General features: G+C 41.4%; 1 protein-coding gene across 1 annotated transcript; it reads left to right on the top strand.

Annotated features, from left to right (window-relative positions):
• The first annotated feature begins 1,162 nt into the window (after positions 1-1,162).
• RADX (RPA1 related single stranded DNA binding protein, X-linked) lies at positions 1,163-23,662 on the top strand. Its single transcript, XM_083595702.1, has 14 exons — positions 1,163-2,741; positions 3,524-3,684; positions 6,802-6,994; positions 8,761-8,866; positions 10,614-10,705; positions 10,791-10,913; positions 13,302-13,409; positions 14,287-14,454; positions 15,659-15,951; positions 17,231-17,340; positions 18,672-18,727; positions 19,717-19,989; positions 21,670-21,828; positions 22,846-23,662. The coding sequence occupies exons 1-14, from the start codon at positions 1,934-1,936 to the stop codon at positions 22,950-22,952; spliced, it is 2,757 nt and encodes a 918-aa protein (XP_083451828.1). The 5' UTR covers positions 1,163-1,933; the 3' UTR covers positions 22,953-23,662.
• Positions 23,663-25,346: the final 1,684 nt, after the last annotated feature.

Genomic DNA, 25,346 nt, shown 5'->3' with positions numbered 1-25,346 from the left:
TTGAGCACATTCCATCAATCCTGGCCTGACTGCACTGGATGAAAGTTACTTTCCAGGCCCAATTCAAAGTGCTGGTTTGACCTGCAAAGCCTTAACTGGTTCAGGTCTGCAATACCTCAAAGACCACCTTTCTACCTGGACCCTGCTTTCATCCTCTGGCATCCTTCTTCATGTGCCTCCTTCATGAGAGTTCCAGAGGGTGGCAACATGAGAACAGCCCTGCAGTGGCTACACGCTTGTGGAATGCTCTCCTCCAGGACATGTGCCTGGCACCTTCCTTATACACCTTTAGGTGCCAGGAAAAATCATTCCTCTTTAACCATAGCCTTTGGCTGATTAACATCCTATGTCTTTTAAAATGTGTTTGTGGGGTGGGGTATTGGTTTGTTTTTGTTTCGTATTTGGGTGAAGGGCAGCATACAAATTAAATAAACCCTTAGCAAAGCAAAGTTAGGAAGATTCTAAGCAGGGAAAGGTCATATTCCCTCCCAGGCATTCAAAGAACATGCATAAAGATCCTCCACGAGAATGGACCCTGCATCTTCTCCTATGTTCCACTTACTATGCCAGTGGAATAGGTCTCCTTCTATTACTACCAATAGTAATTGAGAATAGTCGCTCTGCTTACCCTGTACACACTGGGACTGTACACAGATATATCACAAAACGGCTCTCTTGCATGTAATAGCGTTTTTGTTCCCCGTGTCTGGCATTTTCCCGTTTTTCTACTCACAAATACATATAATACGTATATCCAAATGAGGCAAAATACACCTGACTGGGCACCAAATCAGCAAAACATATGTCATAATGAACCTGTAAAAAGATAGCTGCAGAAAACATGCTTTGGTGTTATTTTGAAAAAGATTAACTCAGTTCATTTGTTTGTCGAGTGATCAGTATAGGGAAAATTTGCGGGGGGGGCGGGTTTCAAGGCAATGTAAAGATACAAATGCCAGCTATGTAATAGTCTTCTTTTTAATGTTGTGGATAGAATAAAGTCTTAGATTTTTATTTTTAAAACATGCTTTTCTGTTTTTCTTATCAACGGCCGTTTAATATTTTGTACATAGTGTACAAATTTGTTTAATTGACTTCAACGAAACGAAAAATTTTGTGCCACCTTTCAGAAATGACTCTAGAGCAGTTTGCAAAACTAAGATGAAACGCGAGGACGAAGTGCAAGAAGCAACATCGTGTTTGGTTTGTGTGGTTTTTTAAAAAAAATAAAAATATTAAATACACCTCCGTATAACTAAACATTTGCCTTTAAAAACTAGTCAGTAGTTGAAGGACACCGAAACGGTTTTAAGCCCTTTCACTTTTAAATCAGTGATCCCAAGCGCTTCATGCTGTTGTGTCTAAAACATCCCTTTCTTATATTCCAGAGGAGACAGTTGAGCTAATCAGCAGCAAAAAGCGAAATAACCTCGTGGAAACTGATTCGGGGCCAAGTTCCACCGAACTCCAGAAGACTTACTTCTGATAAGATGTGTGCAAAAACAACTCAGAAGCAAGTCCCATAGTGTTCAGTACTACTTACTCCCCAGTAACAGCACACTGCTGCCTTCTTGTGTGTGGTTTTATTTTAATTTTTTTAGAATCACAGAACTGTAACAGAAGAACAAACGCGCCCGGGTTTTTTTCTTTTTCTGATAAAGCGCAACAGGCGCTCTCCACCGCGAATCCCCGCCCTCCCCCCGCCCCTCATCCCCTTCAGCATCAGAGAAACTCCGCCTCGAGCCCGCTCATTGGACAGATTTGTTCGGGTTTTTTTCTCTCTATCCCGCTCGCTCTCAAAATCGGCAAGAAGTTCTCTCCTTGCGCTCTTGGACCTGCAGACAGACCGACAGCTACCTTCTCCGCCTTACTCGCCTAAAGTTGACTGGGCAGCTGTTGTGGGTCTGTGTGTGGCGGGCCAGAGAGTCTGATCATGGGGACATACAGCCCCGAAAGGGACGGGCTGGATGCCATTGCAAGTGATGAAGAAGAAGATGTGCTGGAGCTATGGCTTGAAGACGCTTCTTCCGAAACACACGAACGGAGGAGGAACATGGAAAACGGGACGGGTCGGCTCTCCTGGATACTCGTGGCGTGCTGCCGAGCTGCCGTGGTTCACGACTATGTGACCACCTTCGTAGCTGCTCCGCCGGTGACCGTGTTATCTCTGGAGAGGTATCTGAAGGATGCCAGCCAGAAGACACGCGTCAGCTACATTTCTCCTAGCAATATATCCACGCGTGCCTCTTCCTACGGAGAAGTGGCCGCTCGTGCTGACACTCCTGGCCCTTCCACCGAGCAGCCCGATCCTTTCGCCAGGCAGGTGCGCCTTCGTGCCTCGTCCCTCATCAAGGTACCCAAGCGTACTGGCTTCCAATACCTCTATGATATGACTATTTCCGACGGCGTGTACCGGGAGAGATGCTTTCTGGCCCCCGAGTTGAACCGCTTGGTGCAGACAAATGCCCTTCGCTGTGGCCTGCGGGTGCAAATCACAGAGCTTTCGTGCGCTTTCGTTCAGAAGTTTGATAGCTGGATTATGTGCATCGAGCAGCTCGAAATTCTTGGCGCGGCCAGTAGAAGTGATGCTGTCCGGGGTCAACAGCTTCCCGAACGCAGAAGGAAGCCGCCCGTGCCGCTGATGGGGAGGTGGAAGTATTATCTTCCACTGTGGAATAATGAAGATCCGTGTGGGGACAGATGGCGGGGGGAAAAGGATCCAGAAGCTGACTTTGCGCATGGTGAGTTGACTGCTGCAGGGTGGGTCATCAATAGTGGGTTGTTAGACGCATGGGACCAATGGGTAGGATGGTCTGGGATATACCGCTGTTGTTACTGGGTTCAATAAATTTGTCTCTTAGACTTAAGCACTGACAATCTATAGTCTGGCTTAATGTGAACAGTCAGATTCTCGGTTGAGAGCCTGGTTTGCACAAGCTGAATTCGAGGGAATATGTTTGGTGTCGTGTATTGTCTTATTCAGGTATATTTTGGTCCAACATGGTGGCTATTTAGGTGTGTTTTTGTGTTGTGTGTCACTGCACCGGGACCCAAACCTGATAGAGTGTGCTTTTAATAATTTTATTAGAATTTTATTATTTATACCCTAACGATCTGGCTGGGTTTCCCCAGCCACTCCGGGAGGCTTACAGTACAGCTTTTCGGTTCTAGGCTTTGAATAGGTACGGAATACGCATATTCTGGGTGTTAGGGTCATTAAGAGTCAATATGCTCTCCTGCACCATTTTAGACGTGCAGTTTATGTACTTGTGCATTTGTGTTCACCTTGTGCACTTCATTCGTTTTATTTATGACACCTTGGAATTCTTGGGCTGTTTTCTTCTGAGGCAGCACCAGAGCAACCTTTAGGAGTAGCCAACTTGGCAGGACCAGTTTTTAAGATCAGCAGTGCTTGGTTATTTGTAACTTATCCATTTGCGGCAATATGTTTTGTAGTGGTGGCAGTGCTGATGAAACCAGCTATGTCACCTATACACTTCTGAATCTCTTTTTGCTTTCCTAGACTCTGCAGTTAAAACTCTGCGAGATTTGCAGAGAGACTTTGGCCACAAAACAGGCAATAGGATTAAAACTGGCACCCATCCTATTATCATTAAAATAACCCACAGGGGGAGACTTCAGTACTACGGAAAGCCCAGTCTGGCTGTTGATAAGCCCTTCCAGGTAGGCTATCTACCGATCTTAACATGCTTACGTCTTGTTGTGCGTCCATTTAAATCTGCTATGCTGATAAAAACCTTAATTCTTATTTCTGAATCCTTCCTCTAAATAACAGCCACAATGAAATACAATTGTAAATGGTAATATAATTATATTTTGTTATGGCAGTTATTTAGAGTTCAGGCTTTGTTTTTGGTTTTTTAAAGTCAAAATGAACTGAGTTAAATGTATCTCCTTGTTTATTTCATTGACTGTATCTCGAGAGTATCTTGTTGCTTTGATATAGGTAGAAATGGAAACAGTTCTATTGATGAATATACCACTGTGCTAATACATATTGTACTAATTTACAATTTACCTGTGAAATAATGGCTTGATTTTTGTGGAGCCTTACTCTGATTAGACTTTCTTCAATATCCTGAGCACACAAAAACGGCTTTCAAAGGCTTTTCAAAATTTCATAATTCTGAATCATGATGCCACTGCTAATGGAAGTTTTTAAAAGTGTTCTTAATTCTGTTGAAACAACATGCAGACTGCAGAACACACTGCCCTACGTGGCTCCCCATGAATCACTTACGTTATTTATTTTTAACCCCTTTTAATGATGGTTTTTCCCATGGACAAAAGATTCCTGCATTACAGGGGGTTGGACTAGATGACCCTTGTGATCTCTTCCAACTCCTCAGTTCTATGATTCTGTGGTTTTACATTACTCTTGTCTATAGCACACAAACCCATCTTTCACAGGCCCTTTTTCCTTGCTCCCCCCCCCTTGCTGTTTCTAGTGGCTGGAAGAAAACCTCACTTCCTATTGTGTTGCCTTTCTTTTCACCTTCCGATTGCTAAACAGCAGGGTTTTTTTTATTTTTTTTTATTTTTTTTATTTTTTATTTTTAATTTTTAATTTTTAATTTTTAATTTTTAATTTTTAATTTTTAATTTTTAATTTTTTTACTTTTTAATTTTTTTACTTTTTATTTTTTATTTTTTATTATTATTACGAAGCCATATGTTAAGCTTTCTGCTACCAGTTTTACACACCACTTTCTTTGCTACAACTTTATGAAGCCATAACTCTCTCTAACCTGTTTTCCCTTCCTATTTTCACTTGTTAGCCTTCGCTTATATACCATTCCTGCATTGGAATAGGTGACCCTTTGGTTCTCTTCCCACTCTACAATTCTATGGTGGTTTTTAAAAAAATGTTTTTATTAAATATTTTCTTGGGTTACAGAAGTACATACAGCGTCTCTGCTTTCAGTTCAAAGAGTTCTTTCACACAATTCATTCATATTCAGTGTGAGACACTGATGTTATATAGACAGTATAAATTTGGGGGAGAGGGAGGGAAGAAGAGGGGGTAGTAAACTTTCATTCCTCTACATAGTGTACGTATAAGGTGTTTGTGTCATTATTTGGGTAGGTTCTATTTCTATTCATTTATTGGTTTTTGTTGGCAGTGAAAGAGATTTATCTATAGATAAGTTTCAATGTGAGTTCCCTTCTTTTTGCTGAGATGAATTTAAAGGGTTTTTTAGACCACAGTTTAGTCCATTGGGTAGGTTTATTTTGTAACCTATGTCATGCTCCCATTGTTTTTTTGATTGAGATGGGGCGGGTGTTGTAGGATTATGGAGCAGTATTTTATATATTGTGGGTACCATGCCCTTGCCATGTCCTTCTGCTGTCAGGAGAAGGTTTTCGGAAGTGGTCAAAGGCGTAATCGCTGCTGCCGTTTCTGCTGGGTTGTTTAGGAAGGCGTGCAGTTGGTGGTGTGTTAGCCAGGGTATTTGGGTGTCCCCTAGTTTGTCTTACATTTCTTGTGCAGGTTTGGGTTTGTTATTTTTGTAGAAGTCAGTATAACAATTCTCTGATTCTGTTATACTGACTCAAAAGTATAACAAAAATGTAGTTTCTGTGTAACTTCCATGTTTAGATTTGCAGTGCTGCCTCCCAGCTCTGTTGTTCATTTGTTCAGAATGTGCCATTCTCAGCTTACTCAGAGAGGTCTCTGCAGCTCGGTGCAGGTGGGGTGGGGCTGCTTCTGGCTCCTTTGGCACGACGCAGACCCAGGCTGGAAAGTGGGCAGGGTCTACCTGGAGAGCTGGGAATGAATTACTGCTGGCCTCCTGGGGGTGGGGGGTGGGAGGGAGGAGAGAGACTCCAGAGATGGCTGGAAGTGAGTACTTCCAAATCCGTTTGCTTCATATAACTGTAGAGTTGTAAGAGATACTTTAGCAGCATCTAAGGCAGGCTTTCCCAACCTCCCCTCTATAGTCTTTGCCTGAATTTTCCACCCATGCATATAATATGCATTCTCACCATTTGTGTTGGTCTCACACTGTTTGAATTTTTTTGGTGTAAGTGCATTGCTATAGATGGAGGTCAGTCGCTGGATGCAGGCCCCAAGGAGGAATTTCACCTGCACATTTATTGGCTGGGTCCTATGGGCTTTCTCCTACCTCATAGCAACTGTCACAACTTTCACATGGTGGATGAGGCATTGGGCTGGATCCTTAGTAGAGAGGGGCACCATGCCTCAGCCCAGTGGAGGACCCCCATAAGGGATATTGGAGTGTGGTGCTTTCTGTTCAGAAGCCTAGTCGAGGGCTGATAGGCCATGATGTCCCCTGCCAGGGACTAGATGAGCTCTTCCAGAAACAGTTCACACCATGGTGGACCTCAATAATGGCTTGCTCAAGCTGTCCAATGACAGCTTGTTGAGCCAGCCAGCAAGCTGGCTGACCATGTGCCAAACCTGGTGCAATAAAGTTGCAGCCTAATTTAATCCAACTCCACTTTGTGTATGCCATTATTTTGACCGCTTCCGCACTACTGCACAGAACTTGGGCCCACATACAAGTCCCACTGAATGGGGTTTGCTACTGCGCAGATGTCCATAGGGTTGCCACCTTAGACTTTAAGCCTTCTGAATGGGGGAAGCATTGCTTCTGTTCCTATGCAGCACCTTATGCACAGCTGATAAACGGAGGAGGAGGATGCCATCAGAAAAGTACAGATTAGCCACAGGCATTTTGAAAGAGCAGTTCAACAATACTTTTCACTCTTCCACAGTGTTGCTGAGATCTTGTGGCTCATATTCTTAATCTCTTTTAGGCATCTTTCATTGTGGCTGATCGTTCTGGTTCTATGACCATGGTGCTGTGGAACGACTTGTGTCTTGAATGGTACAACAGTATGAACGTTGGCACTGTGTTGCTTCTTGAAAACTATGGTGTTAAAAGAAGCTGCCTTTTTAAAACACAGCACATTATTGGATCCATTGGCGTGAAGAAATTGTTCTCAATAGGTTAAGTATTTTGAATATTAATTGTTGTTCAACAATGTGTTGTTTTTTTTGCAGTAGGTGGCAACGTATGTTTAGTTTCACTGACCATTTGAAAGCATATGGCTGTTCATTGATTATAACTGTATTAAGGCACATTGAAATCTATACCTAGTTCATGAAGGGATACATTGACCACTTTGAGGGGAAAATAGCACTATCGTTTTTTAAAAAATCAACTGCCCCTAGAACAGAAAGTAAAATTTTACTGCCTTGGCTGCAGAACTAAGGTGTAAAAAATGTGGGTTTTTTAATCATTTTGGTGTTTCCCCCCCAAAAGTGTTAAAAGATGAAATTCCTTACTGTCCCAAGTCAACCACACTTTTCATCTGCTGTGTAATAGTAACTTTCAGTTGTTGTTCCTTAAATCCACAAAAGTCTTTGATACCCCCATCACGCCTTCTGTAACCAGTATGATTACCTTCAAATTATTTTGCTTTACATATGTATATATAATGCATTGGGGAGAAAGTGAGATGTTTCTTCAGGCTAGGAGGAAAGAGAAGTGCAAGTCACAATTTGTCAATTTAAGACATTTATTATTATTATTTACAAACATATTCTCAGTGGACTGATGAAACAAAGTTTCTTCTTTTTACACATCTTAAATAAGTCTGTGTAATCATGAAGAGATAACAAATAATATAGGGGAGAGGGAAAACGGCCAAATGAAACTAACAAGGAACAATGTAAATTAAATAATGAAAATTTCTGACAGAAGAATTGATCTTCCCACAGCATTCATGGAAAGCTCATGAAATAATCTCCCAGATTTATAGTTCTTTTTGGAATGTAATTTTGTAATTAGCATGTAATTTTGTTTCAAAGTTCACTTTAAAATGTCATTATTTTATAACACCACATAAACAACAGATCAACGAATCTGGAGGGCCACAGGTGTCCCTCTCCTGTTGTGAGATCACACACAACTCTCTTTGTGTAACTTGAGAAGTACTGCTTTGCTCACTTGTTTAAAGAGTAATACTGAAAGTGAAACCTTGCTTCTGCCTTGGTACTGTGTTGCTAAGACTGAGTGAAGTTTATGCGTAACTATTTCAGCTGATATTTCAGATATCTGTATCGATTCAGAAATAGATATTAGGGCTTTGCAGCTCATGATGGAAAGACCCCCATTTTGTAAAAGACACTAGGTCGGTAGCCCTGACACTGGCTTTTCAAATACCCGTTGTTAAGTCCCACGAGCTACATAAAACAAAATACTTGGTCCCTCCTCTTAATCTAGAGAACACCATAAACATTTACAGTACACCCATTCTTGGGTGTTAGCTAGATTCTTAATGTTCTGTTACTCCATTGAAGGGAGGGGGGAAACCATTTTTAACATTGAAGCTCTTTTGAAGAAATTCCAGTCTAACATTTCTCCATCTTCAATCTTCAAATGCTATTCAGCCTGTGTTTTGAATTTCTGCTGTTAAGGATTCAGGCTTCTTCCCTTTGATATAACCACTCACATTATTTATTTATGGTTGATCTTGGAAGGCAAAACCGAGGGAGGCAGTTGTTAAATAGTTTGTCAGTGAGAAGATTGTCCAGAAAAGCTCCAAACGTAGTGGCACTCTATCTGATTTTAAATCCCTTGTGCTACCCAAAGAATTGAGTCTGGGGGATAACAGTGTTTGTTATACATACAGGAGTAGCAGAACTACTTAGGCAGCCAGGATCTCAGTTGTTCAGTGTGTGTTCTCACGGTTAATTTCTTTTTCTTCTAGAACTAACACTAAACGCTGGGCAAAGACCTGCAATTACCATCATTTCAAAAGATGACGTTAAAGTGCAATGGAGATTGCCCAACATTCAGTATCAGTTTATCACAAGGTTAGGTTTTATATGTTCTCTTTTTTGGAGACAATGTGTTGTAGCAATATACAAGGCAGGAATCAATAATGTAACAAAAGTGGGATGGAGGAGGGAGGGGGAAAGTAACAGAGGAAAAAAGGCTTTGTCATTAAGCATTATCTATTTATTATTGCATTTCTATCCTGCTTTTGCTACCAAAGTAGCAGCAAACGAGGCAGAAGAGCAATACAATTGAAAGTGAAATGCCGTATTTTCCTGTGTATAAGACTTTTTTTTTTTGCTAAAATTTTGTAGGCAAAAATGGGGGGGGTCATCTTATACACGGGTAGTGAATGCAGTGGGGGGTGATTGGATGTGGCGAGCGGGTGGGCGAGTGAGGGATTGGCAGCTCAACGGCTCAAGAAATATTTATTTCTTAATTCAGGGTTCAAAAAAATAGGGGTCGTCTTGTACATGGGGGTGTCTTATACACAGAAAAATACGGTAAATAAAAACATTTAAAAGTTTTAATAGCATTTTAAAAGTTCAACTTGATCCTTATGGCTTCTCATGAACAGTATCTTGCATACATCAAATGCCTTGTTTAATAGGATTTTTAAAAAATAAAAAATAAAATTGAATGCCATTAAGGAAGAAGACTCAAACAGGGAAAGCATTCAATAAATGGGGAGCTGTCACCAAGAAGGCCCCGTTATGGGACAGTATCAACCATGTGTAACCCATTGGCAACAGGGGTGGCATTCTTCCAGGTACTTTGATCCCAAGCTGGTTAGGGCATTGCCTGCTAGTACTGACACTGTGAGTTGGGCACAGTAGCTCACTGTTAGCTAGTGCATCACCCGCAGGACTACTTACACTTGGCCTTGTCAGGCTGTAGCAATCTGGGTGCTGCACTCTGCACCAGCTGCAGCTTCCAGGGTGTCTTAAAGGACAGACCCCTGAGCTGGAGGCACAAGAACTCTCAAGACTAGACCAAAGCCCTCATGCCTTTCAGGAAAGATAAAACTAATCATGTTTGTGTGCCTCTTCCACGAATGGTCCGGAGGGTGGCAACATGAGAAAGGGTCTTTTCTGTGGTGGCTCCCTTTTTGTGGGATGCTCTCCCCAGGAAGGCTCACCTGGCACCTTCATTACATATATTTAGGCACCAGGAGAAAGCATCTCTCTTCATCAGGCCTTTGGCATTCAATGTTTTTGTGGAAGCAGTGTTTATTGGTTCATTTTTGTTTTATTATGATGTATTTTGTGTTCCCAATTTGCATGTTTATGATGTGAACCACCCTGTGATCTTTGGATGAACAGTGTTATAAAGATTTAAATAAATTAATGGGGATTATAATGATCCAGGTGGAAGGTCACTCAAGCATGGACAACTGAGGCCAGGCTTTTCCAGTCCAGGAAAAGTCATAGCTGGTGAAACAACTTACATACATTGGTCATCATCACTCCTTAATGCTTGGGAATCTGGTGAGCCATTGGAATCTGGAGCACTTCCAGACTATGAACCTGTTCCTCTAGAAGGAGTGCAGCCATGTTGTTCACCTAATTCCTAGATACGGGAACTGCTTACTCACAGCACTTCTGTCTTATCACGATTTAGGCTCAGTTTATTGGCTCCCATGAAGCCATTTTTTTCAGATACCAGTCCAACAGCTTCAACAACCTGTCCAGATTCAGGTTAACTGGAGAGATGGAGCACTGTGTTCATAAACATGGTGAGATTACTGTGTGCTGCAAATATCACTTGTACTTTTCTGTATTACAGATCCAAGCTGCTTGTCACACCATACACTGAACACTGTGATGTAGTTGGGCTTGTGAAATTTGTGGGGAGGACTCAGCGCACAAGGAAGACAGGTTATTTTTAAATATTTTTGTGCTAATGAACAATTAATTTAAAAATACTTTCTGAAAATGTTCAACGTTTCTGTTGTCCTTACAGAGCATGGAGAAGACTTTTTGATCTATCGTTGGGTGCTGGTTGCTGATGGAACCTCAGATAAGAATCTCATCCTGCAATTGTTTTCTTCATCTCAGCCTGAAATATTTGAGAGAATTCACCCAAGTATTTGTTTTTTTTAAAAAATATCTCTGCATTTCTCCCACCCCAAATCTTGTAATACCCTTTTCCTTAAAAGTTTGCTTTAATTTTGGGTATTGGCAGACAATACCATTGCAGCTCCTTCTAAAGCCCCTGACAGAATAGTAGAAATGAGGAACTGAAACTTGCGCATCTTTGCATGTGATGGTGCTCAGGCAGGTTTATATATATTTTCTCCCTTGTTTCTGAAGGGAGAACTACCATATTTTTCGCTCTGTAAGACACACTTTCCCCCTCCTAAAAAGTAAGGGGAAATGTGTGTGCATCTTATGAAACGAATGCAGACTGCGCAGCTATCGCTGAAGCCAGGAGAGCAAGAGGGATCGTTGCGCACAGCGATAGCCACGCAAAGCCTCCTGAGCACAGCGGGAGCCCCTTCCATTTCTCCTCCCACTTTGCTGGAGAGGTTCTGAGCAGAGAGGGAGAGAATATTTTTTTCTTGTTCTCCTCCTCTAAAACTAGGTGCGTCTTATGGTTGGTGCGTCTTATGGCTCGAGAAACGGTATATATGAAGTACTCTCTAGCATTTATCTATGAGTGGCTTTGGTGTAAATTTCATGGCCTTAAATCATAATCCAAAGAGTTATGTTTAGGTGTGTAGCAGGATTTGGGAATTTAGCAAGACTTTTGACCTTTTAAAAAATAAATAGCAAGTTAAAAGTCGGAGATGATGTGGAGGCTTTGGCCTGAGCAATATTGCAACAGACCAAGGGTCCACATAGTCCAACAACATCCTGGGCCAATTAAATTCTATTCAGAGTAGATCCATTGAAATTAATGGACCTAAGTCAGTCATGTTCCTTCATTTCACTGCCTGCTCTGAGTAGACTGAGTACTGGATATGGGTCCCTACAGCGGACAGATAAATGCTTCTGCAAAGCCCACAATTAATCTGTAATCTTCCACCTCAGCTACCTAGTTCTCTCCAAGCAGAAAATGTAATAAACTAGGATCTGGTGAGTACTATTTGAAACTGCAGGTGAGGGCTCATGTGCTGGAATACTATCTCTGCAGATACTATTGCTACACAAAAACACTCTTGCATCCACAAGATGCTTAGACTAGAACACCTCTGACATTTGATTTTTCTATACAGAGAACTATTTTCAACACAAAGGAGGCATGCATGCAATCTAAAGTGATGCAAACCAGTAACTGGTTTTTCTCCTCATCTGCTGTTTGTGAGAACGACAACCAAGTCACATAGTTTTAACTGCTTGGTAGAACTCACACTGAAAATCACCTACAGGTGGTACCTAACACCAAGGAAACTAGCGCTAATACACCCAGGAACCTCACCAAAATGCTGGAGAGGGTGCACCTCCACAGGCACATACCTCCACATGTGGTGGGAGTGTCCCAAAATCCAACTATTCTGGACAACAGCCATACAAGAAATATGTAAAATAACTAAACAAGTATTAGACTTCACCCCAGAATTGGCCCTGCTAAACATCTTCCAAGACAACAATGCCCATTTACACCACAAAGAACTCATAACCCACCTACTTTCAGCAGCCAGAAACACCATAACCAGACACTGGAGAGACCCGTCAGGAGTAAGCATGGACCAATGGTACCAAATAGTATGGGAAACAGCCCTACTAGAAAAATTAACTAATAAACTGAAACTGACACGGGGACAAACAGAAGAAGACACCTTCACCCCGGTATGGCTCCCCTTTATCACATACACAGCCAACAGGACAACGACAATAATCCACCAACAGCATACAAATCAATATGGCTAACCTGATCCAAAACACCCACCTCACTCACACACGAAAACAAAGATCACCACAGCCAACCACAAACAAACAATCACACCCTAGGCCAGCCCCAACCTCTCTCACCACCAAAGGAACACAAGTGAACAACACAAGCACGCTGACACCAAACTCTACATACATTAAGCATAATAGAAACACCGCTACCCGACCCCACCCCCATCCATCTCCCCTCCCTCCACCCCCCTTTCTTTTTTCCTTTCTTTTTTCTTCTCTCCCTAATGCCTCATCAAATGAAACGGATTTGTAAAAATGTTACATGGAAGAAAAAAATACGAGGCATTACACTCACACTGTAAAACAAGAAAACCCTTAATAAAATATTTTTTAAAAAAACTGCTTGGTAGAACAAAAGTTTTAGTTTGGCTGAGCTAGGAATTGTAGGAAGTGCAATAATAATGATATAATAATAATAAATAACAATAAAAATGCTGCCATTTGTATCTTTTGCTTTAAAACCTGATAGTTCTGAACATACATAAATACTGAATAGTATGTGTGAAATAAATAAATGAAATGAAATAACATTTATGGAAAAAATGATGCATCCTTTCTCCATCTCCAGGGTCACTTTTCGTATGTACACACCTGAAGGTGATCCGAGAGATTGCAGGGAATGGCTCCTTTCCATCTTACCTGAGAACTACTAATGAAAGTCAAATGTTTATTTGCGGTAAATAAACCCTAATTTCATAATTAATACATGCAATTTGTAACATACACCTTCAAGTGCTCATGTACATCTTAACCACATTTTTTGGTTCTCCTTTTACCTTTGGGCTTCAGCCATTTTGTTTTTCATTTTTGATTGTAATTTATTTTATTTTATTTTATTTTATTTGCTTTAAAGGCTTCCTCAACCTCGGCCCTCCAGATGTTTTGAGACTACAATTCCCATCATCCCTGACCACTGGTCCTGCTAGCTAGGGATCATGGGAGTTGTAGGCCAAAAACATCTGGAGGGCTGAGATTGAGGAAGCCTGGTCTCATGTTAGGTCTGTATCTGTGGGATTCTAGCAAGAGTACTGCATCTCTGGTGTTGGAAATAAAGCCAGGGTCACAGAGAAGTTGCAGAAGAATATTAAATCTCTGGTGAAATGGTGCACTACGATAACTTCCTAGAATCATAGAACTGTAGAGTTGGAAGGGGCCGTGAGGGTCATCTAGTCCAACCCCCTGCAATGCAGGAATCTTTTGCCCAAGGTGGGACTTGAACCCGCAACCCTGAGATTAAGAGTCTCATGCTCTACTGACTGAGCTATCCCACAGACTGGTCTGCGTGCAATGAGCCTCTTAGGTAGCTTAGAAACTGCTGCAGTTCTTTCCTATCCCTGCACGGTCTCTAGAATCCTCATCACCAACATTCCCGATACCATTTATTAATTCTATAATGTTCTTCACGGAGCCACCACCTGTTGAGTTCCCTTCCTGTTCTGCGATTCTATAATTCTATTGGCACAGTCACTTATAAAAAGTTGTTGCTTTAATATTTTGATACTTTTATTAGGCTTTTCACAGCCTTTTTTTGTTTGTTTGTTTTTTCTTAACAGAGTGGCACAGAGGCCAGCCGTATGAAAATGAAGTCAGAGTAAGAAGCATTGCTCACTGGAGGAGAACTCAGGAGGGATCTTCGCATGCCAACGAAACTTTCATTGGCGGATATTATCCTTTGCCACCAGCCCCAGACACTTTTCTGAAGTGCTGTAAAACTACTGGAGGTGATGTGTTTTATTCTGCATTTTCATTCAGTCATGCTTGCCACTTGGCAATAGTCATGTTATTAAACGACATATTTCTGTGCAGCTTTATTCACTTATTTGTACTTTTTAGTAAATGATCACAATGCTAAACAACAAACTATACCAGTAACAGTCATAAAAAGGTAAAGGTAAATGGTCACAACTGACCATTAGGTCCAGTCGTGGCCGACTCTGGGGTTGTGGCGCTCATCTCGCTTTACTGGCCGAGGGAGCCAGCGTACAGCTTCCGGGTCATGTGGCCAGTAAGCCGCTTCTAAGCCGCTTCTGGCGAACCAGAGCAGTGCACGGAAATGCCGTTTACTTTCCCACCAGAGTGGTACCTATTTATCTACTTGCACTTTGACGTGCTTTCGAGCTGCTAGGTTGGCCGGAGCAGGGACCGGGCAATGGGAGCTCACCCCGTCGTGGGGATTCGAACTGCTGACCTTCTGATGGGCAAGTCCTAGGCTCTATGGTTTAACCCACAGCGCCACCCGCGTCTCAGTAACAGTCATACACTAAACCAAAAGATAGAGGAGGAATGGGGGATTTGTTTGGGAAGTTTATTGACGAAGAAGAAAAATATTAAACTATCAGAGCAAGCCAGTTAGCAGGGTTTTTAGACAAAGATTTCTATATAGTTTCCCCAGCTCTTTACATATATATGTGTGCACCACAATGTGGGGTAGAATTCAATAATATATATGTGAGTCAGTAAAATGAAATTATTCCAGTACAAGATTAAGATGAACACACACTTCTGATCTCAAGGCCCCCCACATTTCACATGTACCAAGGACTTGCAGTGCTGAAATAGTGGGTGAGCAGTGGGGACTTTTATTTCCTGTTTGTATCTAAGGGTGGTCAGTAATGAAAATCAATCAGAGGTTTATCTGTACCAATTTAAAAGGAATAATTTAACATTAAGTGCTTTTCCATTTGAATCTTTTGAATCCCACATTCATAATTTTTGGTAGTATTGTTTCCTTAAAACTAAGTTTATTTTTAGCCAAATTATAACAATTTCCATTATTTCCCAATTAATACAATTATTCAAATCAACTTCCAGTTAATACATTTTAGTTATAGTGGTTCACTGTGTGGTGGATTGGATGCATTTCTGTTCAAAGCTAAGTTTTGGGGGATGATGATGATGATGATTATTATTATTATTATTTTGCAGTTGACCCAGTGTTGAATACCGTCAATGAAATTGGGGAAGAGATTGGAAAACTGCACTACAGGGAGCACAAACGCATTGCTATTCGGGGGATAATTGGTGCTGTAAAATATGTCGACTGCACCATCGTATCTCCTGATGCCTCAGTTCAGGCACCAGTTCAGGCGCCAGTTCAGGCACCAGTTCAGGCACCAGTTCAGGCGCCAGTTCAGGTGCCAGTTCAGGTGCCAGTTCAGGTGCCAGTTCAGGCGCCAGTTCAGGCGCCAGTTGAGGCTCCAGTTGAGGCACCAGAACAGGTATGGTGCTTGAGAATTAACAGTATAAGTATTTGGATACTATGTTTTACTTTTTTTTTCATTTTTATAGAAGAAATAGAGTTTGAAAGGCTTAGTTTAGGTTTTTAAAGGTTTAATGTGGATGTTCCATTTTTTAAGAAAAAGAGTATTCAAACTGATATTTAAAACTTTCTACATGTGAGAAAAAGGTGGAAATGAATCGAGAAACTAAACGGGGGGTAGGCAGAACAATTTATTTAGTAGATCATATTTGAAAGACTATAGATATCCTATAAACTAATCCCTATGGTTCTGTTACTGGAGTTGAATCTAGATTAGGATTTAAAATACAGTGGTACCTTGGGTTACAGACACTTCAGGTTACAGATGCTTAGGGTTACAGACTCCGCTAACCCAGAAATAGTGCTTCAGGTTAAGAACTTTGCTTCAGGATGAGAACAGAAATCATGCGGCAGCAGTGCGGCGGCAGCAGGAGGCCCCATTAGCTAAAGTGGTGCTTCAGGTTAAGAACAGTTTCAGGTTAAGTACGGACCTCCAGAATGAATTAAGTACTTAACCTGAGGTACCACTGTACTATTAAGAGAGTTAATATGGATGGACAATGGGCGACCTACAGGGAATTGCTGCATTTCACAGGGGGGAACCCAAATTGAAATCAATGGAAAACCTAAGGAGCCAAGTTACGGACTGTTTGCAATATCATCAGTTACATGATATGTTTAAATTAGGTAGACAGAATAGTCTAAAATGACTTGTTATTAGAATGCGAAACAAAAGACAAGCTAGTTAAAGCCCCAGTGACACACTGGGCAGTAGATATAGGGCACAACATAGATTTCTAACCTCTGGGAGAAACTTTGGGAAAGTGACTTGAAATTTACAGCATGCTACTCTTTGAAAGAGAACTATTTGAAAATGATTCATAGTTGGTCTCTAACTCCTAGTAGGCTTGCTAAGATGTACAAGACAGAATCAGATAAGTGCTGGAAGTGTAAAGAGGTGGAGAGAACTTTCTTTCATATTTGGTGGACATTTTAAAATGGTAAAAGGGTATTGGGAAATGATTTATAATGAACTGAAAAAACATGTTCAAAATAACTTTCCTTTCTGTTGGGGATGACTCGGACTGAAATCCCCAGGTGTCAGAAAAGGTTATTTATGTATGCAACAACTTCATATATATTTTCGTGTATATGTGAAGAATGGCTACCTAGAAGTTGCTGAATTCTTTGTTTTTGAATAATAAGGCAATATATCTCCTGTTGTTCATTTTCTACAGGTCAGCCAGGAACCTGCAGCAGGCACTTCTGCACAAACCTCCCAGCCACCCGAACAGCAACCTACAGGACCCAGAAAGTGTAAAGCAAAGAGAAAGAATAGGATTGTGGAGTAAGCTATTTCTCTAAAATGGAATTCCCTTTCCGTTTTTGTTGGCATTTGTCTACGTTAGGCCACAATCCTGGTTCTGTTGACTTCCCTCTGAGCAAGAGGAATTGTGTACTTTTCAAATGAGCTGCATCAATGTTCTAAAATGCCTTAGGTTATCATTTGCAAAGGAAATCACTTTTGCATTGCAATACCATGGCTGGCCTCCCTCTGTCTTGGGAGACACTGGAGGTGTGTTTTCCTTTGGGGGTGAAATCAAACCACTGGAGAGTTACAGTGATTGCTTTGGCTGTGGAGACCGATACAGTTGTTGCAGCTGGGACAGAGGATGGCATCTGGTTGTGCTGTTGCAAATGCACCATGGCAGATGCACCATGTTCCCACCGGTTAGATGTGGATAGATATTTGGGAAAGACCTTGCTAAATGAGGTAGTTAGACCTGGGCAGGAATAGGTTCAAAGCATCAGGATTGCATTACCAAAGAGACCATTTAAATGATTGATTGATTGATTCGAAATAATTTATTTCACCTCTTTTTAGATGGCTCTTAACAATGAGTTAACTTTTTAATGTTTTGTGGGTGCATGTGAATATGTGCAGAATCCAATATAGCTTCTAGATAGGACTGTGGCTCCAGAAAGTGCCCTTGTGTGTCATATGATGCTACTTAACTTATCAAAAGAAAACCAAAGCTGCCTACTAAATAAAATGTTGCCTGACTGATTATTCATACTTCACTAGTGCAGCAAGCAAGAAAATAGCACAAGTGGCAGATTCTCAGTAACTTCTTGATTTCATTGGATTTTTCCCGTTGCTCGGTCCCTGCTCCTGCCCACCTAGCAGTTCGAAAGCACGTCAAAGTGCAAGTAGATAAATAGGTACCGCTCCAGCAGGAAGGTAAACTGTGTTTCTGTGCGCTGCTCTGGTTTCACCAGAAGCAGCTTAGTCATGCTGGCCACATGACCCAGAAGCTGTCTGCGGACAAATGCCAGCTCCTTCAGCCTATAAAGCGAGATGAGCGCCGCAACCCCAGAGTCGTCCGCGACTGGACCTAACGGTCAGCGGTACCTTTACCTTTACCTTTTACGCCTAATGCCAGTTGCCCTATCAATGTAGTGGCACAAACATGCCATCACAGCTGCTTTGAAGTTAAGGAAAAGGAGGTGGTGTCATGTCTGCTTTGGCCCTGATCATAAGACCTAAGTGACTGTTTTAGTCAGTAAAAATAAAATGCCACAACCTGAGAGTTCTATGTGTCAAAATGGTGATTACTGGCAAAATGGCCAAGCAGCCCTATAATCCCCCAATGGCAACTCTACTCTTGGTTTTTATAGGTCGGATGAAGATGAGCAGGATGCATCGGCTCCAGGGCAAAAGAAGCGCAAGAGAAGTATGTGTCTTATTCCTTGAAACCTATCTGAGTGCCGGCCTTTTACTTTAAAATAAGCACAACCGGAAGCCTTAGCAAACTTAATATGCCTTCCTAACCGTTTATAGTAACGTTATATGTTGTTTAGTTAGTAAAATTCTAGCTAAAGTGTTGGTTTTTAATCCTGGCTTAGTTCCCTAATGCCAAACGGAGATGATGGAGGAGAGATAACCTTGCTGCTTCAACCAAACCTTTCATTTTAATTTCAGTGAATCTTCCTTCCGGAGGCCCATATGCTACAAGGTCTTATGTTACAAGGTCTTACCTTGTTATTGTGAATAGCAAGGTGATTTCAGTTAGCTAAATTGCATACGTGAATTATCTAGCTTGGATCTTCTACATTTCCTGCTGGCCAGTGCTGCTGCCCCATTATGGAACCCTAGATTTTAATTCTAGAGTGCAAGGCAGCTGATTTAGTGCTTCTGCGCATGCGCGACCACCAAAACCCAGAAGTAACCCGTTCTGGTACTTCTGGGTTTCGGCGGGTTCATAACCCAAAACAACCGCAACCTGAAGTGGTTGTAACCTGAGGTATGATTGTACTTATTTTAAAGAAAAAACAAAATGAAGAAGCCTACATTAAAAAAATAAATTAAATGAAATAGGATTCCCATTTATTATACATGTAAACTCAGCAAATGCAGTGCATGGAAGAGAGTGAAATAAACTGAGTGAAATAAACAAAAAATCCATTCTGGAATAGTAATCATTTTGCTGAACTTGGATTTTCTGAAAGTTTACAACTTGAAAAGTGCAGGAAACACTAGCTAATGCTACTTTGTATTTATTTTCTTTTGAAAGTATATAATAAAAGCCTATATCCACTGTGCTGCTGTACTAATTCCACATGCACACAATTTGGGGAGGGTTTTTTCTGGTTTATTGAAAATCTAGAATAATATTATAGAAGTAAATGGAGATTAACAACACACTTACTATCTTCATATTAGGAGCTTCCAAAAAGAAGCACGGTTGGTCTGCAAAACGTTCACCAGGTTCCTGGGAAAGTAGCCTCTGGGATAAAATAAAAGACCGCTTGGAGCAGCACTTGCATTACAGCAGAGTTTTCCCCGAAAGCTTTCCATCAAAATTTAATTATGAAACTGGAGATTTTCTCATGCAACTGTGCAATCTCCAAGCATCCAAATACAGATATGTGCCAAATCAAGAAGATCAAACTGAGTATGCCTGTCCTTATGAATACTATCAAGTGACTATTGTCGGTAAGTAACCACCATCTCTGCAAAACAAAATTCAGCATCCCATTGGGAAGTGCAGGGGCATGCAGGCTCAACAACTCTGGCTCCCCCCCAAAATATGAAATAAAGTCAAACCATTTTTGCAGGCAAAAAAAAAAAATTTCAATGTGGGGGGAGGGGGTGACAAGAAATTTTCTGTACCGGGTACCACCTGACCTTGCTATGCCACTGGGGAAATGTTAACAGTTTTGTCTGGGTGTTGAAAGAATAATGGTTGTTGCACAGAGCTAAGAGGGAATGGATAATGTATCTAATGGTGTGGTTGGTTTTTTGTTAGAGAGAGCAAGAGGTCAGAGTTTGCGGGTATCTGGGTTCAAAGGCAACTTGGCGGTTTTGGACTGGTGTTTATCTCACAGTGTAACATACTCCACAGGTTTGCTTGGGGGATAAAATGGACAGAGCAGGGAGAAAAGATGGGATATAAAAACATAGTTAATGAAGAATAAATAGAGCAACTGTAAGGGGAATAGTCTAGGATCCAAAGAACCTGCTTTTACTTCTGCACATTCGAGGGGGGGTGGATTTGTGTTCTTCAAATAGCAGGCCTCTCATACTGTATATGGTAAGTAATTGCTGAAACTCAGGAAATTTTCCCCCCCCGCCCCCCCCCAAAAAATAACTCTTTGGACAGCAGCCATAGTATGCTTTTTTCAAACTTGCAGCACTTGCTTCTTGAATACATAAATAACGTCCTCTGCATTTCCAAAGAAACCAGCCCTGCATTTTAGTGGAATGATTTTAGATAGATTGCAATTTCAAAATCATAGCAAATGCAGAACAGTGCAAAGATGTGGGGAGGAAACTGAACAAGGACACATTCATTTATATGCTTGTAAGAGGGTCCAAATGTGGAAGAACAAGAAGGTAGAATATCTGATTAGATGGCAGCATTTTCAATACAGGTGTTGAGCTTAAATTGAGTATTAAGGTGTGTGTGTGTTTAAAGAGCTTGGAATATGGATAGGGTGGGGTGGGGTGGAAGGGCAATGCTGTCTTGCCCTATATTAACAAGAGCACAATTTCCAAGTCTTGAAGCAGGGGGAGAGAGATTATCACTTCGCTTGACACCAGTAGTATATCACTCAGAGAACTTTGTTTGGTCCTAGAAGGATATTGTTGGAAATAATACAAAGAAAACCTGTGAGGGTATTAAAGTATGTAAATGGAAGAGCATGCCGATGAAACTTTGTGTGCGTAGTCAGTATGTTGGGTCATCAGCTGTTGGGGCATGAGCCAGAATTAAGTCACATCTCAACCTAAATTGGACTTGTTTAAAAGACAACTATGGGGGAGATGAACAGATCGATCCATGTCTATCTATCTATCATCTATCTGCAGTATCTACCTACACAATGATTAGTGTTGTATGTTGGGGGGGAATCAAATAGAATCAAATAGAAGTGAGGAATGCAATAGAAGTGGTGGTTTTTTATAGGTTTTCAGGGAAATGTCTGGGCCATTGCGAATCAAGATTCTGATGTTTAAGTTTGAAGTCTTTGGTTCAACTCTTTGTCAGGTTGCCATTAAAAGAGTAGACACCAGTATTTGGATGAGCGATTTCCCTGTGCTGAAAGGATTGTTAAAGACAACTAAATAGTTCTTTATGCTAGCTGATGGTAACAAAATATATCCATTTTTGTACAGGAATGAATCGTGACACAGCTATAGATGTTGCCCTCCTGCCTGTGTGTTACACTGAAAATTCAGGTTTACTTCAAGCAGCGGGCATGGAGTGTGCTACAGTGGATTTGCCCAACACAAGTGGGACCTCAAGTCAGAAGACGATTGCCCAGGCACTTTCTCGTAAGAACTTCTAGATGATATTGATGGTTTGCTTACATGCCCCCAAATAAGCAAGCGTAGTTGTAAATGAAGGTTTGCCACGTAACAGACCTTAATACAAAACCTTTATTTTAGAATTGCCTCCTGGATCGCTTGTTATCTAGTACGGTTTGCCTAGCCTTGTTGCAGTATTAAACAGTATATGTCTAAATGCATAGTTTCTTCCCTGAAGAGATAGAAACACTGTTAAATGGTGGTTCTTCTGAATTCCAACCACTTGCTAATTGGCAACTGTAAATAATTACAGTAAGCAATAAAGTGCACAAATGCTTCAATGAGCATATTTCTCTGCATGTGTTTGCCTGCATAATTGTGTCTGCAAAGGAACTGGTTTTGAATATTTGACCCGCAACCTAATAGAAGATTGCAAATTATGCTTTTCTGTTTATTAGTGCCAGCTTTCCTTGTGTCGTGCTGTCTTCCTGGATATGTGAAACAAAAAGGAACTGGAAGCATTCTTTATTGTGTCAATCTTAGAATTTGTATCTTCAGAAACTAGAAGCCTACAGATATGCTGGGTGGCTGTTAGATAACACCCTAAACTCCAGTGTTAAAGTAATCTTCTGAAATGGAAGCAGTTGCTACTTACTTATTTATTTTGCTTCATGCTGAGTTAATAATTCCAAACAAGAGTGAAATTCCCCCCTTTTCTTCCTATTTATTTATTTATTGGCCAAACACTGAAATGAGTTGAAATTCTGAAGATTTTATCCATGCTGTTGAGTAACCTGGATGAGGAGGATTCATCCAGATGTTTTTGTTCCCTGCTTTAGGCACAGGGGATTGGTTTTCTGTGAGAGTATTTTCCTTTGCCATCATGTTGGAAGCAGGAGGGATTGATTCTCTGCCTTCCCCACTCTGCTTTATTACCTGTTTTGGGTGTAACATTGATGATACTCCTGGGAACGTAACAACAAAGCAACTGTTAAGCATTTGTTTTTTAGTACTAACGTCCATATCTTTGTGTTTGCATACTAGGTGGTGGGCTGGTGAGAAAACCTGTGATCTGCATCCTGGATGTCTGCTCTTTGGGAGAAGACAAAGTTGAAGTCTTTCTTAACAAAGTGTATCTGGCCACAGAGTAATTTAACAAGACAGGTGGAACGTTCAACTTTGGGCCTTGGGAGAGCACAGTTTTCCATGTTGCTACACTTTGTTTTGCAAATCTGTATTGCATTTTACTGACAAGTACAATATCGTACTGAAATATACTCAGAGTCGAGAATGGATTTCATGCTCTTTATTCAGCTCATAGTGGTAAGGAGGGAATGAAAGTCCCCTCAAAGTATCTGGTTTATATACATTATTTACACAATGGGCTGCACGTGATTGGCTAATTCTGGAATTCTCCTGTAAGCCAATCAGGTTGTGGATTCACTTCTATCTGGAGCTGGATTGGGTGGCTCCTGCCGACCAATCATACTGCTGCATTGTTCTAGGACCAATCAGACTGCTGCATTCTGAATCCTATTGTTCTAGGACCAATCAGACTGCTGCATTTTGGATCCTATTGTTCTAGGAACAATCAGACTGCTGCAGTTTGGATCCTATTCAACTCAGTACATAACACGTACGAATACATTTACTTCAGAACTGCACATATGGTGGTGGGTTTTTCCTTGTATTAAGATTTTTTAGCAGTTTGCAGTAAGTGAGAGAAAACTAATTTAAATTTAAAGAAAACAGCTGGGAGGGTTCACAAATTAGTTTAATTATACAATGCATTAATACTTAGTACTGGTTCCCCCCCCCCTTTAGTATTAAGGTTTATACTTTTCATAGAAATATAAGATAGTTAAGGTAGATTTTTAAAAAATGTCTTATTGTTTTTTTTTCTCAAATTGAAATTTTCAAGTTATTAAATGATACTTAATACTTTCGATATTCATCTTTTCTGGACTTATCTGTATCTTCTATCTTTAATAAAATAAAATTTAGCATTAAATGCAGCAGTTTTGTTGTTATTGGCTTCCTTCTGTCTTGGGAGACAATGGAGGAGTGGGCCTTTGGGGGTGAAGTCAAACTGATGGAGAGTTACAGCGCCTGCTGTGGCTGTAGAGACTGACGTGGGAGAGACATGTTTTGTTGCAGCTGGGGCAGGTGAAGGCATCTGGTTGTGCTGATGCAGATGCACCATGGTGTTCCTTCTCTCTGTGCTCCTCCCAGCAGTCATTTCTCCTCTGGTCACTGCTGTCTGGTCACTGACTGACTGTCTCCACTGAGATCATCTGCAAAGGATTCCCATACATCAGGGTTAATGGAGGAAATAACGGGGTGAGGTGGGGACCAGGAGCATGGTACAATGCAAATGCAAATTATGTGCACTTTGGCTTGTTTCAGTTGGAATGAGGGTTTAAAGGGATAGGGGAGGGAATGCATGGCAGAAATTATTATTTTTGAAGAAGGTCTATCTTCCCACATTTCAAAATAAGGGAAGTAATGCATATTAGCATCTAAGGCACACACACATGCCTGACCCCCCCCCAAAAAATATAGATTCAGAGTCTAGAGTTACCTAACAGAACCACGGGGGGGGGGGCAGGAGGGTGGACCCAAGTCTTGTTAACCTTCCTAAATACAGTGGTACGTCGGGTTACATACGCTTCAGGTTACATACATTTCAGGTTACAGACTCCACTAGCCCAGAAATAGTGCTTCAGCTTAAGAACTTTGCTTCAAGATGAGAACAGAAATTGTGCAGTGGTGGCGCGGCGGCAGCTGGAGGCCCTATTAGCTAAAGTGGTGCTTCAGGTTAAGAACAGTTTCAAGTTAAGTACGGACCTCCAGGACGAATTAAGTACTTAACCCGAGGTACCACCGTACTGCATAAGGTGCATTCACCTTGTTTTGTGCTTGCAAGACCATAAGGCTATATACCGTATTTTTTTGCTCCATGAGACACACCTGACCATAAGACGCACCTAGTTTTTAGAGGAGGAAAGCAAGAAAAAAGCTCCTCATCCCAATTTGACAGAATGTGCGAGGGAGAAAGAACTCCCTCTGCCCTGGCTCCTGGCTGCTCTCATGCAAGTCACAGAGCCCCTCAGACAGATCAAACTCTAAAGAGTGTTCTAAAGCCCTCTTTCCCTGCCTCGCCTCTCCCCACCCCCTTGCGCGGGTGCCGCCATTAGGATGCTCACATGGGCAATGTGCCACGCCCCTGCCACTCCCGTAACCAAAGTTCCCAGCTCCACCGCTGCCAGGGAACACACATTCGCTCCATAAGATGCACAGACATTTCCCCTTACTTTTTAGGAGGGAAAAAGTGCGTCTTATGGAGCGAAAAATACAGTAGTTTATTCCGAATGGTTTATCTTAGGCTTAATCTACCACGACCTCCACCCCAGATCCAACCTGGTGGTCTTCTTTCAGTTGTAGCCACCTGATTTGTTGCTTGCTGGCAATTCCCCAAAGAAAAACGGACGTTTCTGTCTCATTTGGAGTAGAGAATAGGCAGGATGTAAAAGCCTTGTGTAGAA

Source organism: Podarcis filfolensis (assembly GCF_964270895.1).
Source record: "Podarcis filfolensis genome assembly, chromosome: Z".
Classification (NCBI taxonomy): Eukaryota; Metazoa; Chordata; class Lepidosauria; order Squamata; family Lacertidae; genus Podarcis; species Podarcis filfolensis.
This window is presented reverse-complemented; position numbering and strand designations above follow the sequence as displayed.

Excerpts from the sequence above, each read along its gene's own strand:
- RADX (XM_083595702.1), top strand. The coding sequence starts at position 1,934 with ATGGGGACATACAGCCCCGAAAGGGACGGGCTGGATGCCATTGCAAGT. Across the intron at positions 17,341-18,671 it reads AGAAAGAATAGGATTGTGGA|GTCGGATGAAGATGAGCAGG; the intron begins GTAAGCTATTTC and ends TGGTTTTTATAG. Across the intron at positions 21,829-22,845 it reads GATTGCCCAGGCACTTTCTC|GTGGTGGGCTGGTGAGAAAA; the intron begins GTAAGAACTTCT and ends TTTGCATACTAG.